Source organism: Carassius auratus, chromosome 14 (genome assembly GCF_003368295.1).
Source record: "Carassius auratus strain Wakin chromosome 14, ASM336829v1, whole genome shotgun sequence".
Classification (NCBI taxonomy): domain Eukaryota; kingdom Metazoa; phylum Chordata; class Actinopteri; order Cypriniformes; family Cyprinidae; genus Carassius; species Carassius auratus.
Window position 1 is genome coordinate 32,911,604 of NC_039256.1, and position 17,657 is coordinate 32,929,260.

At 38.3% G+C, this 17,657-nt stretch overlaps 1 protein-coding gene across 1 annotated transcript in view; it reads left to right on the forward strand.

Moving 5' to 3' along the window:
* The window catches only part of LOC113114358 (uncharacterized), a 215,847-nt gene that overhangs the window by 150,085 nt on the left and 48,105 nt on the right, over window positions 1-17,657 (forward strand). Inside the window, exons 14-15 of the mRNA XM_026281269.1 lie at window positions 11,475-11,813; window positions 12,174-12,407. Of these exons, the coding sequence (XP_026137054.1) occupies window positions 11,475-11,813; window positions 12,174-12,407 (573 nt within the window). The remainder of the gene's footprint in view (window positions 1-11,474; window positions 11,814-12,173; window positions 12,408-17,657) is intronic.

Here is a 17,657-nt window from a genome sequence, read left to right on the forward strand (position 1 = left end):
CATACGACATTTCCTCTGAACACTCTTTCATAAACGTCTCCTCCTCCAAAGGCATTCTGGACAAACTATCTGCATCAATATTTTCTTTACCAGGGCGGTATTTTATTGTGAAATGGAAGTCGGCCAGCTCTGCTACCCAGCGGCAGCCTGTTGCATTCAGTCTAGCAGTGGACAGCACATAGGTGAGTGGATTATTGTCACTGTAGACAGTGAAGAATGGTGCATAGTATAGGTAGTCGCGAAATTTCTCTGTGATCGTCCACTTTAGGGCTAGAAACTCTAACTTGCCTGAGTGCAAATGATAATTCTTTTCTGCCGCAGTCAAAGTACGGGACCCATAAGCAATCACACGTAGCTTTCCATTCTGTCTTTGATACAATACCGCCCCTAGTCCCTGATTGGAAGCGTCAGTATGGAGGATGAATGGCTGGGAATATTCTGGGAAACCTAGAACAGGGGGCTGAATAAGACATTCTATCAACCGTTCCAATATGGTTTGATGCACATCAGACCACTCAATTGCTGTGTTGGATGGAACTCCTCTACTGTTTCGTTTTGTTTGCCACTTTCTCTTTTTAGTTTTCAGGGTCTCAATCTCAACAGGTGCTTTGAGCAGGTCATACAAAGGGCTGGCAATACGTGAAAAATCCTTGATATATTGCCGGTAATAACTCAACAGTCCTAAAATTGCTCTCAACTCGCCAACAGTACCTGGTTGCTTATCTTTTAGGGCTCTTACCGCAGCAGTATCAGCAGGGTCCATTCTGTTTCCCTCAGCAGACACAATTCTCCCAAGGTACCGCACTTCTGTCTTAAACAGGTCACATTTTCTGGGTTTCAGTTTAATCCCATGCTCCCTCAGCCGTTGCAACACCTTTCTGACGTCACTGACATGATCCTCAAACGTTCTGCTAAACACAAGAACATCATCGAGATATGGCACACAGATTTCATCCCTTAAGCCTTCTAAGCACTGTTCCATGCAACGTTGGAATGCTGCAGGTGCATTCATGAGTCCAAACGGGATCCGAACCCACTCATATAGGCCCCATGGGGTAACAAAAGCTGTTAAATGTCTACTTCCCTTTGCCATGAATCCTTGGTGGTACGCCTTACCCTGATCCAGCAGTGAAAAGAGGGTGTTTCCTCCAAGGGTGTCCATAATGTCCTGCACTCTGGGGATGGGATGGCGGTCTGGATGGGTTTTCTTGTTGAGCTCCCTGTAGTCAATGCATAAGCGCATAGTACCATCTTTTTTTCTGACACAAACAACTGGAGAGGAGTAGGAAGAGGTTGACTTTTCAACCCACCCTTGTGCTATCAAGTCCTGTAAATAGTCTTTCATCTCTCTATATAAAGGTTTTGGAACAGAGAGGTAAGTTCTTGACACTGGCTCACTGTCTTTTAGTGAAATATCCAATTGAAGATTCTCTGCACAGCCTATGTCATTATCAGACCTGGAGAATGACTTTGACTCTTCTCTTAACATCTGACTGACTGTCTGCCTCTGGTGTTCATTAAGGTGAGTCAAATCAACAGGAGGTTCCCATTGTTCTTCGGTAGGGGTACTTCCAATAGAATTTTGAGCCTGGACATGGTGAATGGATGCGGTTGGTAGGTTGTCTGTTTTAAATATGTTGGCAGGATACACTGACCCGGCTGACTGTACAGTTCCAATAACAGTCCTTCCTGACAGAATAATGTCATGACTTGTAGGGTTTTGCACAGTGACAATAATTTTTGGGGTCATCCCTGCCTTTACTGACACAAGCGTGTCACAAAACTCTAGTCCTTCAGGCCAACGTGGGTTATCATCAGGTTCAAAGATAAAAGTCTTATCCTCTCTGAAAACTGGGGCCTGTACTCGACACTCAATTTGGATGGAGGTACGTTTAGGCACACTGACTCTCTCATTGGCTGTCTTCACATTATAGTCACATGTCTGTCCTACACTCACAGCATTAATAAATATTTTGGCTTTGTTTTTCCTGAGATGAGGAAAAGCCATCCTTACTGCCATCACAAGGTTGTCTTTATCCACATGCTTCGTTTGACCTCGTAGATTATCTAGGACAAGACGCTCGATGACATTGAAGCCAATAATAGGACATTGTTGTTGTTTGCCTTTTAACACTAACATGGGTATTCTCAGCTCATCGTCACCAGCAGTTAGTTTAAAGGACACTTCGAGCCATCCAACATACGGCATTTCTGTTCCGTTGGCTGCTTCGATTTGCAAAGGGTCAAGAGGGTCAACTAGCTCTGAAACGTCTCTGAGAGGAACATCAGGTAAATGGCTGTTTTTCCATACCTCATCAATAGCACAAACTTGGGAACCTGTATCCCAAAGTGCCTGGGTTTTCTGTTTGTGCAGGAAACACCAGATGACACACTTCTTTCCCACTAACTCACATACAGTAGGTATTTTCTCTGGACCCAGCTTTTCCTTGCACTTTACTTTATCTTGTGACTGAGTTGCTTGCCTCTTGATAACTGAACATGCATATGGTTTACAAAGTCTTTTGTGTGTGGGCCAATGGTTTCCCTGACACTCTTTTTAACAGTATAGAGTGATTTTACAAACTGAACAACATTTTAATTCCCTACATCCTTTCTCTTCTTTACAGCCTGCACAAAAATGGGACTTATCGATATCACTGGTTGCTCCATGTCCCAAGGGGGCAACCTCTCTTAGTTTAAAGGGATTCTCCGAGCGGGCTCCACTGGTCTCTGTGCTTTACAACCTGCTCTGAAGTGTTCACTGCTTCCACATCTAAAGCAGTGCTGACAGTACTCCTCACCTGCTTGAGTACAGGAGAGACACCTTGGCTGAGGGCGTCGTGCTGGGTAAAACCTCTGTGGTGCAAACCTCTGCTGGAACTGGGCTGTCTCTCCCATCCGCCCAGGGCTGAATGCTGGTCGATATTCCTGCACTGCCGTTGGTGCCTGCTGGTGGTAAAATGGCATGTCATTTGAATCAGCATTATAAGGTGAAGATTGTGAGGGTGAAAACACTGGGTAAGGGGAGGGTACAATTGCTGGTTCTCTGCTTGGTGAGAGGTACTGTGGCGGTGCAGTTGTGGGTCTTTGTATGGTTTCCCTGATTTGACAGATCTCAGTTTTCAAGTCTTTCAATAGCACCATGTCAGAGCGCATTTCTTTGATTTCTGCAAGCAGATCAGGGGGAAGTATAGCTGAACTTTGTGAGGTGGCGGTTTTCTTTTCCATCTGAACTTCACTTGACTGTACAGTATTCACATTAGTTACACGTGATGGGGCAGCATGTTTCTTTTTGTCCTGCCTCTCTTTTTCATTGGCACATGAAATGTTCAATTTCTCCAACAGCAGCTCATCCGAGGTATCTGTCTGGAGGAGGTAGGGCTGTAGGTCACCTTTAATATTGTCACTCTGGAGGCCAGTTAGGACTGTATGCATAAACAGACTCTGGACTAATACTGGGTCATATTTTAGACTTGAATCAGCTTCCTGAGAAGCAAACAGGATTTTTTGTCTCAGATCCATTGCCCTGAGCAGGAAGTTTTGAGGGGTCTCTTTACTATTTTGAACCTCAGAAGTGAGTCGTTTATATAACTCTGTTGCGCCTCTCTCCTGGTAATGACACCTGAGGATCCTACGAAGGGCAGGCAGTGTTAATTTGTCTTTCCCTTCAAGGTAACTTCGTAACTGCAGACCTGGTGTGATAGCACGGATTACAGCATCAATAATCTCTGACTCTGGATAGTCTTTGCTGAGCCCAGTTTCAATTTGTTTGGCCAGGCTAGAAAATGTTAACTTATCTTTTTGCCCTGGCTCACCTATCTGGCCAGATATCTTAAAATCTTTGCGCCACATGGAGCCATTAAGGGATGCTGAGGCCATATTTTTCTCTGGCTTGCTGGAACTGGCAGGGGGGTTCGTGCTTGTTTTCATTAGGTCATACATTGCATTCTCTTTTTCTTTCAACGAAAGCCTTAACGCCTCTACCTCTTTCTGTAGGTTTTCCTGTAACTCAATTTGGCTGGAGATTTCATATTCACTTCCGTCCGTTGCTGTATTGATTTTATCTATTATGTCGTGCACACTGAGAAGGTCTGACATACCCTCATCCTCTAGATTGGCCAATTCTTCCCGTTCAAGATACTTTATTACATGTGAAATCACTTGACTGCGAGTTTTACCAGTTACATGTTCTTTCCCTGGTCCTGAAATCTGCAGTGTATTGCATAATTTAATCAGCTGTTCAATAGTCAGCTTGTACAATGCTCCTTTAATCTCCAGTTGCAGTTTCTCCAATTCAGACTCCATTTTATCAGAGAGGACACAGACAGTTAAATGAAGGTTAATCTGACTTAATGGCTTTTTGCTACACCCTAGTGGTCAGTTTTGCTCACTTCAGGATACAAGATGCCAGATTTGTCTGACGACCACTTCCACTGCCTTGCTGAACTCTTTTCTCGGATACCTGGGTTGTTTGAAGGGATGATCAACGCAAGGACTCCACTTACAGCTCAGGGGTGATCCTCAAGCCAAACATCCCAGCGGTGCCTCCAAAATGTTGTACCCTTAAAAAGGGGAAAAGTAACGGGAGAAGGTTTAAGAAACACACATGACGCAGCTCTCGCCTTCACTCGTCTGTATTGAATGCTTTTGAACAATGTATACAAGAAAACATACATTTCAACATTTGTGCACTCATCAACCAGTCACGACATTTTTAATGCTCTCTAAATTATCTTTTTTTAACTTAATTACCATATAAAATGTTAATTGTTTTAAAGTTATCAAAATACATTTTAATACTCCTTTTTAAATGAGTTCTCAAGTAACACAAAAATGAATTGTACTTTTAACAGCATCCAGCAGTATTCAGTATCTCAGCATCACATGGATTCACCCTTGTAGTGATAAATACAAAATAACTTTACAGCAGAAATATGTGTACATGTATGTAGTAGTAACTAGCTTAAACACAAACGACACAGTACACACTCATATATGTCGAGACTCGGTCACGACGGAGCCACGAGGTCTCCAACTGCTAGCATAAAGTTACACATCTTTGCAGTTAGCACGAAACTCTTTAAATAACGCAAAAGTCTCTATTTTACCCATATAAAACCATAACACCATAACGAAATGCATTATTAACATATGTTATTATCTACATTGCTTTGTGATTGGTAAGTACCTTAAAAAGGGGAAAAGTAACGGGAGAAGGTTTAAGAAACACACATGACGCAGCTCTCGCCTTCACTCGTCTGTATTGAATGAGGAAGAGAAGCGCGCGCATGCAATCCCCCTACAGAAGCCCTGAGGCATTACCAATAGATCGACGAATAATCAACCAATAGAAGGATCAGAATTATCTACATTCCACTTCTCAATATTACTCGTCTAATTTTTAACAGTGACAACCTTAATACCGCTTTTAACTTTGACAACCTTAAAATGTATTCTAATATAACCATTAATATAACAGACTATAGTAAACCTATTGTAAATTAGATGAGTTAGAAACACTTGTCACACACACACCCAGAATAACGGTTCCTGTGACAAGGTCAGACTCCAAATACACCTTATGGAGGGGAATATTAACACATCCCATTTCACATCCACGAATTAACACATCACCACCGGTATATGATTCTGGTGAAAAAGGTAACATCTCCTCTAAAATTAATGACTGCATGGCTCCTGTGTACCTCAAAATTCGAACTTGCCGTGTCTCGGAAACGGGCAAAAGAGAAACTAAGCCAAAAGAAAGAAAAGGCTGATACACAACATCCAAATCCCTAAACACTGGTATGGATTGTACCAAGGCTACATTTTTGGCTTTAGAGGCAGTTTTCTGTTTCCATGCCTTACACTCTGAAATTAAGTGGCTTGGGTCAAGACAATAAAAACAGACCCGCCTATCCTCTGTACGCTTAGGACTAGATTTGCGTTTACCTCCAGCAAACATCTCTGAATTAGCAGGATGAACAGAAGCATGGAACAGTTCTGAGCTCTCTATAGCTGAAGACTGACCTTTAGACCGACGTATAGATGAAAATACGTTACGATGCGTCGACACAAATTCATCCGCTATAACAGCAGCATCAGTAAGAGCTGGCACCTTCTGTTCATTCAAATGAACAACAACACTTTCCGGGACACAGGCTTTAAAATCTTCTAACAAGATCAACTCCCGGAGCTGCTCAAAAGTGGTAATCTTGCTAGAAGCACACCATTTTTCAAAAAGTGCCCTTTTTTCTCGTGCAAATTCAACATGTGTTTGTCTGGCTGTTTTTGCTCTTTGATGTGGGAGAAGTTAGGGAGTTTGATTTAATCTCGTTTACATTACGTCCTACTGAAGAAGTGTATAACCGTTGTCGTAAAAGGGATTTAATAGCTATTGCAGACTTCTTTAACATTAGCATACTTAAGGAGGCAAATAAACAGGTTATCAAAGAGGATTTATATGGGAAGCTGGTAGAAGCTGGTAGTTTGGCTGCATCGGATATGGAGTTGGGGAAGGAATCAGAGACAGCTGGCTTTGATTCTGTTCCCAACATTGATTCAAAAGATTCTGGTTCAGATGCTATATTGGCAATTAAGCTGAAAGAATTAGATCTTGAGTTAAAGCGACAAGAATGTGAGGCTCAGCGTATCAGGCTTCGTGTAATTGAAGCTGAACGGGTACGGGATAGTGAGCGACATGGAAATGAGATGGAGTCTCTGAAATTACGTAGCAGACCTACCCCTTCACCCCGGGTTAGATCTGCTGGTTCATCAGCTGAGGTGCCAATAGTAGATTCTGTGCCGAGCCTTGACCAAAGCTCTTCTGATTCCCCTTCTGAGTCACATCCTAATTTTGATGTTAGCAGGTATATTAGACTTGTGCCGCCATTTAGAGAGACTGAAGTGGACTCCTATTTTGTAGCGTTTGAGCGTGTGGCTAAGGATATGTGGGTTCTTCTTCTGCAATGCAATTTGACAGGGAAAGCGCAAGAGGTTTCCGCTGCATTGCCCATTGAACAATCCCTTAGTTATGATGTAATGAAGGCTGCTGTGTTACGAGCATATGAACTGGTGCCAGATGCTTACCGTCAAAGGTTTAGGGCACATGCAAAAACAAACCAGATTCCTTGTCACAGGCTCCGGTTAGCACAGAAGTGTTTAACACAATAACACTATAGAGGAATTAACCAAAATAACTCCAGCAAACACCAAAGCTGTCTGGGTTGAGAACAGAGTCCTCACGATGCAGCCTCCACACACACACAGCTTGTGCTGTGACATGGTGCCGCTTAAAACCTCACGGTTTCCTCTCCTCCCACGATTCCATCAGGTTGTCAATTAGTGGATTCAGGTGGCAGCCCTTACCTCCTGCTTAGGGAAAGTAAATGAGAGAGAAACTGGGAGAAAACAAAACATACGTCCTTGGACGTAACACTGGGTTTTCTATGGCTTACATCCATTTTTCAACGTTAGCCATAAAAGCCATTATCTGTACATATCTAGGCTGATACCATGTTTTGTGGTCTTCTTGTTTTGCCTCTTCATCCAACATTTCATTATAGGAAGCGTGCACGACTTTGAACTCTTCAAGAAATTCATTAAACTTGATCATGTTTTGTTTAACTTCATCAAGAAACTCTGGCTCAATCATTAAATCATTCACAATGTTCATTCTCCGTGTTACAAGTGACATTTTTCCTCCTCTAGGTGACCGCAATTGCGCGACAGTTTCACTCATGTCTTTAACAGGAGTTGTTTCTTCTTCATTAGAATCAGCCATGGCTCTCCATCACAGTGTTTCTTTTTTTGGTTTGCCAGGCTTAGACGTTTCCTTCGTCTTCATATCGCGTAGTTCCAACATAAATCCGTCTTTGATAAATTCACAGCAAGAGTCTTTGACGCAATGTAATGGCAAAAAACAAGGTTGGGTTTTCCCTGTAACCCGCGTTATTGTTTCCAACCACCTGGAGAATGCGCGTACAGGGTCAGACTCACAGCCCGAATCCAAGAAAATCCAAGTGTTGTCATGGAATGTTTGTTGATATTTATTGCAAATAAACAAAGTACAAAACAAAAAATGTGAACTGACTTAAATGACTTTAAATATTCCTTTGTAGAGCTTGGAGTTTAGCTTAATCCTATAAGCAAAAGCTCCTGCAACACAGATCCAGGCCGAGGTCAAAGACTGTATCTGCTGGCACGCCTTCTCCTCGTCATGCTCTGAACGCTCCGATTTATATGATAGCGCCCTCTCCTGGCTGTAGAAGATATACTACTCAAATGCAACAGAAAAGACAACTATAAATATATTATGAAACCAAAAAATGAACTCAAATGTGGCTCCTACAAGAAGATTTAGAGAAAGACATGAACATACAGCAGAAGATTGATGAGAGCAGCAGCAGATCATCACATCTATGAGAAATAACTTCATAATCTCACAGATTCTCACATCAATCCAGCTTTCAACTGCCAACAGCAGAACTTATCATATAAACCCAAGAGGTGAATTAAAACCAAAAATTATGAAATTATAATCTACAGTTTTAGTTGGGACGATTATGTTCCGGACATTTATGTTATTTTGTTTATTTATTTATTTATTTATTTTTTGCTTATTTTATTGGATTTGCAGTTGACTTTTAATCACATATAACCACCTTCATGTATTATTCTTCACAAGATATTTGCATCATAGAACATTGCTAAACATGTCCTTCTTTAGAAATTGTAAATGGGGTCATTGCTGAGTTTGTTTTTTTAATTCAATGTAAAAATAAAACAATTTGAAATGAAACAGTATTTGCTATTAAAAGTCGCTCATACAATTTTATATTTTAACAGTCAATAAACATTTTATCCAACAAAAAGCACACATCAATTAAAGTATAAAAAACTTATAAAAACAATAAATCCACACAGAAATCAAAAGATTTGAAGCAAATGTTTTGAGCTGTAACTCTTTTTTCCTCCTGCAGATGTCGCTCAGAACAAAGAAAGTGTGTTTGATCGCAAACTTTAATTCCACAGAGTATAGAATTATATTATTCCTGAATTGAGTTTTAAAAAGTATTTTTTGTAGTTAAACTTGATCTCTGTATAAAATTACGTGATTAAAACAAAACTTGGTCACATGTGGAATAGTTTGATGACAGTCACTGTTCTTGAGGTAAATATTGTATTTCCATCAAAATCCAACCCGACATCTAAATATATGGATTATTTTCAGGAGTAGTGTAGTGAATCCAATAAGAATAAAAATAAAAGAGCACAAACGTGACACTTTAATGTACTTAGATTTATTAATTAATAATCGGTTAACGTTTCATTGATTATTAATGAGTAACTCAATAATTTTAAATAAAAAAACATCCCTAATGTATATTTAATGATAAGTTAAGTTCAGGTAAATCAGATTAATCTCATTTCAATCCTGTTGTTCTGAATGAAATGAGATCAGATGGCTGTGAAAGAGTGCAGATGTAGTTGTAGTTTTCTCCTGCAGGTGGCGCTCTCTACATCAGCAGCTCTGAGCAGCTACAAACTCAACGAGTCCCATGAGTCTCTGCTCCAGTCAACAGAAGATCACAATCCTCTCTTCATTCACGTGTGAACTGACTAGAACTGAGTCAAACAGCAGCACACACTCAATACACACAGCTGCATGTAGAGCTGATTCTGCTTTACTCTCAATCTGTCCAGAGCATTTCATTAGTACAGGAAAGATACTGTTTTATTTGATCTGAAACACAATCTGCGACGTCATTTATATTACTAGTCATTTTACTGCACTCAGAAACAAATCCTGTCCACTTCTTACTTCCAAAACAAGATTTTTTTGCACTTCTTAGAATATGAGCCTGATACTAGTTCTTTCTCTTAGTTTCTCTTTTCTCTTGTTTCAGATGTATTATAGTGCAAACTAACAGGATGTGTCTTCCCCCAGAAGAAGAAACTTCCTCTTTCCTCAGTGAAGCGGTCAGATGTTTCCTCGTGCGTCAGTCGAGTGTGAGTCTCGCCGTGAAGACGCTTGTCTTGATGAGAGCCAGAACACAGACGATCTGAAGCAGCGTCACACTCTTCTGCTGGGATTGAGTTCTTCTGAAACTGGACTTTAGAGAAATGATGCTCATCTTTGGACTGATGCTGCTGCAAACTGCTGCATGTGAGTCACTTTCACATCAGACTCTTATGATGCTGATCAATCAGATCAATCTCTGACGTAAAAACATTTGAGTTAATATTACATTAAGAGTCTGCAGAGATCTAGTCACAGTGTTTTCTGATCTTCTGAAACAGTTTGTATCAGTTGAGTATTATAAAATGTGAGAGCAAGTTAGCGTTTAAACTCTTAAAACACTGTTAATAAAGAGAGAACTGTCACAGTGTAATAGGATTCAGAAAAAAGTGCAGGACAAAGAACAATTATTCATCATTAAAGTTTCACATTAACATGCATAAAAAGATTCAGGAAATAAAACAGCAGACAGAGAAAGCATGAGTTTCATTTGAATACAATTAAGATGAATGAGAGTATAAAGACGAGTTCACATTTCAATGTTACACTGACATTTTTAAAGTTAATGTTTGATAATAACAGATATTTTCTAGAACACTCTAATTTGAGTTAAATGTAAATCTGTGCAGTGATAGGATTATGTTCCGTATCTTGTTAAAAATAACAGCATTAAAGGAATAGTTCATCCAAAAAAGAAAATTATGTCATTAATTGTTCACCATCATGTTCTTCCAAACCCATAAGACCTTTGTTCATCTTCAAAATGCAAATAAAGATATTTTTGATGAAATCCGAGAGCTCTCTGTACCTCCTTAGACAGCAATGTAATTACCACAATTAAGTCAAGAAACGCAGTAAGAACATCGTTAAAACAGTCCATGTGACGTCAATTCAACCATAACTTTACAAAGCTACAAGAATACTTTTATTTTGACACACAAATGATACAAATCTGTGTTTATTGTGAAGATGAGTGTAAGCAGCCGAGTCTATGACTTAAATTAGCCAAGGGATGCTGGACTGTGTTTGTTAATGGACACACACTATTGGTTTATTATTAACTGAAGATTAAGATGTTCACAGTTGTAGATTTATGTTACTATGACTGGTCTATATATTTTCTAAGCAGATCCAAACAAACAGTCAGTATATATCCCAGTGTAACCGTGTGCTCCTTCTCTCCTGTTATCTGAGGGAAGTCTCCGTCTGTATTATGTAACTGATTACACAAGAATGACCCTCACTGGACGCCTGCATGTAAAAGTTTAAAGTAGAGATGAAATGGTTCTGACAATGAGCATTATTGAGATGAACTGAGATCAGATCAAGAGTCTGTCTGATGTGTTTCTTCAGATCAACTTTAATTCTGTCAATGTTTGTGTAATTTGTTGTTCATGAATTTTAATTCATGATGTCCTAAAATGTTGGAACATTTGTGTGTTTTGTTCTTCAGGTCTGGATCGGTTCTGCAGGTTTGATCGGTCTGATCCCTGTTACACAGCTCTGGGACACAAACTCAATCTGATGATGGTGCAGGACGCTAGTAAATATGATCTGAAGATAATAAAGAGAATAAACAACAACACAGCAGTTGGTTCACTTTGTAGAGTAAAGAATGGCAGGATGAGGATGAGTCAGTGTGATCTTTATAATAACAGAACTGAAGTGACAGTCATTAATGGGTCTCTGATAATAAACCGTGTGATCAGAACAGATTCAGGGAATTACAGATTAACACTCTCTCACTCAGACGGCACAGAAACATCTCGAGATCTTCAAGTGATTGTTGAAGGTACAGAAACTCTCTCATCAGACTCATTACAATCTCATGTTCTCCAAAGATCTCTCTCTCATGCAAATGAATCAGTTGAATCTCTGTGAAGTTTTTTATTGCAGCTCATTATTAAATATTTATGAAGAGTCTGAGTCTATTTTAAGAATGAAATACCAGCGTGTTGCTAACTGTGTACTGCATACTGCTTTTAAAAAATGACATGTGAAAGCATTTCAGACAGTTATTTGCTTCATTGTTGTCACATGACTGACTTACACTATCATATCAGATATACATTTTGTTAAGAAATGTCTTGACTGACTCATTTACATAATATCAAGAAACAGTCATGAGACTGTGATGTGCCCCTCCCTCCAGCTCCTATTGGCTCAGTGGAAGTGTCAATCACCTGCTCCTCCAGTGGGGTGATGAGGGTGTTCTGCTCCTCTGAGGGAGATCAGCTCCTCTACAGCTGGACTCTGAATGGAGATCCACTGATGGAGGGAAACAGCAGCATTGATCTGGATGAGGAAACTGATGGAGACATCAGCTGCAGCGTGAAGAACCACGTCAGTCACGCACAGAAGACCATTAGACTCAAACCCTGTCCTGGTGAGATTTTAATACATGAATGTCTAAATACATGTAGAAATCATATGAGGCTGTCAAGTTCCTACCCCTTCTTCCATGAAGCATAGTGAAGGCAAAGCCTCCAAAAGAATTAAATTTTCATCTAACTAATAAGTATGTTTTGCTAACATCTTTCCACAGCTGTACTGCTCCTCTTCTGGGTCTGCTTTTGCCTTGAGGGGTTGAGATTTCCAGTTTTCATGTGACAGCAGCAGTTTACTAACTTCAGTCAGTCACACAAAAGGAAGAATGCAAAGATAAAGAGCTAACACATGGTATTAGTTGATGTAGATGATCTTTTTCTCACTTTTATGACATTGTCTCATAAGGGGCAAAATATTGAGGCCCCTTTATCATATTTATATGCATTTCATTCTAATTGATCAAGGCCCAAATACATTTTATGATCAGTAGCTTATGATTCCATTATAATGTTGAAATTCATAGTAATGAGTTTATATTTACATTATTATATGAAATCACCTACTACATTCATTGAATACTATGGGCCTAAAAAAAATGTGTAATTTTCTTTCAGGTATATATTTTTTTTTGTTGTTGTTGTTTTTTGTTTGTTTGTTTGTTTTTTTTGTTATATAGATGTAATATTTTCTTTATTCTATTTATTTTTAATTCTTTATTTTCATTTAACACACTTCTAAGAATGAAAGTACCTGCATGTTCAGTAATAAGTAAATAAATAAACAAACTAACAAACATGAGTGTAGCCTACAAATGATACTTATTAAAAATATATTGATGATTTATTACATGAATATCAAGGATATTCACTCTTCTGTTCAGCACAAAAGAAGATAATTTTCAGAAAGTTGGTAACCAAACAGTTAAATGCTTATATATATTATTATTTTCTTTCAGGTCCACCCTCTTTTTACATAGATGTAATATTTTCTTCAATCTATTTATATTTAGTTATTTATTTTTAGTTAACTTATTGATACACAATACACTGTTGGGTCAACTTAATGGCTGATTTTGTCCTGCACTACGTTCCACCATTTAATAAAGACAAATGAATTTATTGTGTTTTCATATTCAAGAGATTAGATGCAACTTTTTGGGGGGTTTGCATTGGATGTTCTTCATCTTATATGCATTATTAATTTGTTTATGAATAAAGATTTGTCTGTTGAAAACAGTTATTTTGAGATAGATGCCAAATGATCTCCTCCTATTCCAGTTTGACATTGAAGGGGTGAATACAACATATTTGTACATTCTAACACAATGTGCTGATGTTTTATTTCAGGATCAACTACTGCAGCTGTGACCTCTAGTTTGACCTCAAGGTTGACCTCTAGTGTGACCTCTAGTGTGACCTCTGCAGTGACCAGCAGCTCACAGACATCAGAATGTGGTACGAGTTTAACAAACACACTCCTGGAAACATGAAGATGGGTTTTGTTTTGTGTCTAATTCTTGTGGTTCAGTGTGTTCAGTGTCTCTGGTGTTTGTTGTGGTCTGGTGTCTTCAGATGATGGTTCTGTAAGGTCTGTTAGGAGCTTTTCACATCTACATGAGACACACATCAGGTGAGAGACATTTATCATCATCATTATGGATTTGACATGCAGATATTAAGAGTGTAAAGATGATGATGATGATGTGGTGTGTTTAGGAAAGAAACAGGAAGATCAGAAAGTGAGGATGAGAAGATTTAGAGAAGGACATGAACACACAGCAGAAGATTGATGAGAGCAGCAGCAGATCATCACATCTATGAGAAATAACTTCATAATCTCACAGATTCTCACATCAATCCAGCTTTCAGCTGCCAACAGCAGATTGTATCAAATAAACCCGAGAGATTAATTAAAACACGAAAATATGAAAAATGAATATATATATATATATATATATATATATATATATATATATATATATATATATATATATATATATATATATATATATATATATAATAATTCTACAGATTTAGTTAGGAAGATTATTTTCTGGACATTTGTGGTGCTTTTGTTTTTATTTTATTTTTTATTTGTCTTTAAACTAGGATACTTTTTATTTCATCACTGTTCATCCAGACTCTTGTCTCAGGTCTGTTTAGATGTTTTATCTGTTTGAAGCTCTTGATCTGTTTCTCAGTTTTGTAGTGTGTGTGGTTTTGCTGTCTGTGGTTTTTCTTGAATTTTCTGCTGACTTGTAACAGATATAACCACATTCATGCATTGTTCTTGACAAGATATATGCATCATAGAACTTTGCTAAACAAGCCTTTCTTTTTTGAGTGAAATGTCAATATAAAACATTTTGAAATTAAATGTGAAATTTGCTATGTGTTCCTGTGGCTCAGTAGTAGAGCATTGCATTAGCAGTGAAAAAGTTAATGGGTTTGATTCCCAGAGAACACACATGCTGGTAAAATATAATGCCTGAATGCACTGTAAGTTGTTTTAGATAAAAGTGTCTGCTAAATGTAAATAAGTGAAACAGAATTTGCAGTCAAAAGTTGCTCATTAATTTTTTATATTTTAACACAGTCAAATAACATTTTATCAAAGCACACATCAATTAATTAATTAAGCATAAGAAAACATGTATAAAAACAATAAATCCAGACAAAAATTAAAAGATTTTTAGCAAATAAGTTCAGCTTCAACTCTTGTTTCCTCCTGCAGATATCAGTCAGAATGAAGAAAGTGTGTTTTGTTGTTTAATAGCAAACTTTAAGAGCATAGTAGGGGTGTAATGCTTCACTCGTTTTTATCATTGAGGTAAAGCGATACATGAGGTAAACCGATTACAGTACTGCTTACGTTTCACTACTATTTAAAATTAATCTGTGACATGCAATAATTTGAAACATTAGGACAATGATCAGAAAAAATGTCATAAGTCTCAGGAATTGGCGCCACTCTTCTCTCTAGAAATATGGCAAATAGTCTTAGTGTTTATACTTGACTAACTGGGGCCCAGGTCAGGAAGCAGACAGACTGGCTAAACTGACCGTCTGCTAGCTGCCTCACGTCACAGAGGTCAGCTAATTCTCAGAATATAGAGACTATTTCACCTAGATATCACACTATAGAGACTGTGTTTGTTCCCCAAACTAGAAAATAATAATAATCTAATAATAATCTAGATGTGCTCTGTTTGACAGAAACCTGGCTAAAACCTGATGATTACATTATTTTAAATTACTTCACCACCCCCCCCCCCCCCCCCCCAAGATTACTGTAATGAACATGAGCCACATCTAAAAGGCAAAGGGGGAGGTGTTGCTTCAATTTATAACAACGTTTTCAGTATTTCTCAGAGGACAGGCTTCAAGTATAACTTGTTTGAAGTAATGGTGCTTCATTTAACATTATCCAGAGAAGCAAATGTTAATGATAAATCCCCTGTTATGTTTGTATTGGTTACTGTATACAGGCCACCAGGGCACCATACAGATTTTTTTATAGAGTTTGGTGATTTTACATCCAAGTTAATTCTGGCTGCAGATAAAGTTTTAATGGTTGGTGATTTTAATATCCATGTTGATAATGAAAAAAGATTAATTGGGATCAGCATTTATAGACATTCTGAGCTCTATTGGGGTTAGACAACACATTTCAGGACCTACTCACTGTCGAAATCATACTCTAGATTTAATACTGTCAAATGGAATTGATGTTGATAGTGTTGAAATTATGCAGCCAAGTGATGAAATCTCAGATCATTATTTAGTTTTGTGCAAACTTTATATAGCCAAAATTGTTTCAAGTATGGAAGAACCATCACTTCTACCACAAAATAATACTTTTTAAGTTATCTTCCTGATGTATCCAAATTCCTTAGCATATCCAAAACCTCAGAACAACTTGATTATGTAACAAAAACTATGGACTCTCTCTTTTCTAGCATTTTAAATACAGTTGCTCCTTTACGCTTAAGAAAGGTTATGGAAACCAGTATGACAACATGGTATAATTAGCATACTTGCACCCTAAAGAGAGCAGCCCGAAAAATGGAGTGCAGCTGGAGGAAAACAAAACTAGAGGTATTTCGTATTGCTTGGCGGGAAAGTAACCTATCCTACAGAAAAGCATTAAAAACTGCTAGATCCGATTACATTTATTCTCTTTTAGAAGAAAACAAACATAACCCCAGGTATTTATTCAATACAGTGGCTAAATTTACGAGAAAAAAAGCCTCAACAAATGTTGACATTTCCCAACATCACAGCAGTAATGAGTTTATGAACTACTTTACTTCTAAAATCGATACTATTAGAGATAAAATTTTAATGGAAGTGCATTAGCATTGTTTTAATGCGAACTTATATGACCCCCATCAGTTCCTAGCAGTGAATGAAGATGTATCATATCAATCATAAGTGCAGTATGGAGTACCTCAAGCTTCAGTACTAGGGCCACTACTCTTCGCGCTTTATATGTTAGCCTTGGGAGATATCATCAGGAAACATTGTGTTAGCTTTCACTGTTATGCTGATGATACTCAGCTCTATATTTCTTCGTGACCCGGTGAAACACACCAATTTGAAAAATGGAGTGCATAGTCGATATAAAAAACTGGATGACGAGTAATTTCTTACTGCTAAATTCTGAAAAAAACAGAGGTGTTAATTATAGGACCTAAAAACTCTGCATGAAATAACCTTGAACACTGTCTAAGACTTGATGGTTGCTCTGTCAATTCTTCGTCATCTGTTAGGAACCTAGGTGTGCTATTTGATCGCAATATTTCCTTTGAAAGCCACATTTCTAGCATTTGTAAAACTTAATTTTTCCATCACAAAAATATAAATTACGGCCTATGCTCTCAATGTCAAATGCAGAAATGTTAATCCATGCATTTATGACCTCAAGGTTAGATTATTGTAATGCTTCATTGGGTGGTTGTTCTGTACGCTTAGTAAACAAACTACAGCTAGTTCTTACTAGAACCAAAAAGTATGACCATATTAGCCATATTAGTCGGTTTCTCTCTTAGGGGCCCATTCTTCGTACGTCGCTAACTCAGCTAGATCTCAGTTAGATCTTGGATCATTTGGTTCTTCGAAGCTCATCCCGGAGCTGCTGTCATAGCAACAGGTCCATAAGCTTAAACCTGCTCGGGAGCAGCTTATTTCATGTAAACAGAATTAGATCGCTTCTTTTCAACCAGAACTGATACTCAAAATATGCCTGCTACCTCCGCTACTTTATTACAAGAGTATCTTAATGATCCAGGGACAATAATTTAAAATAA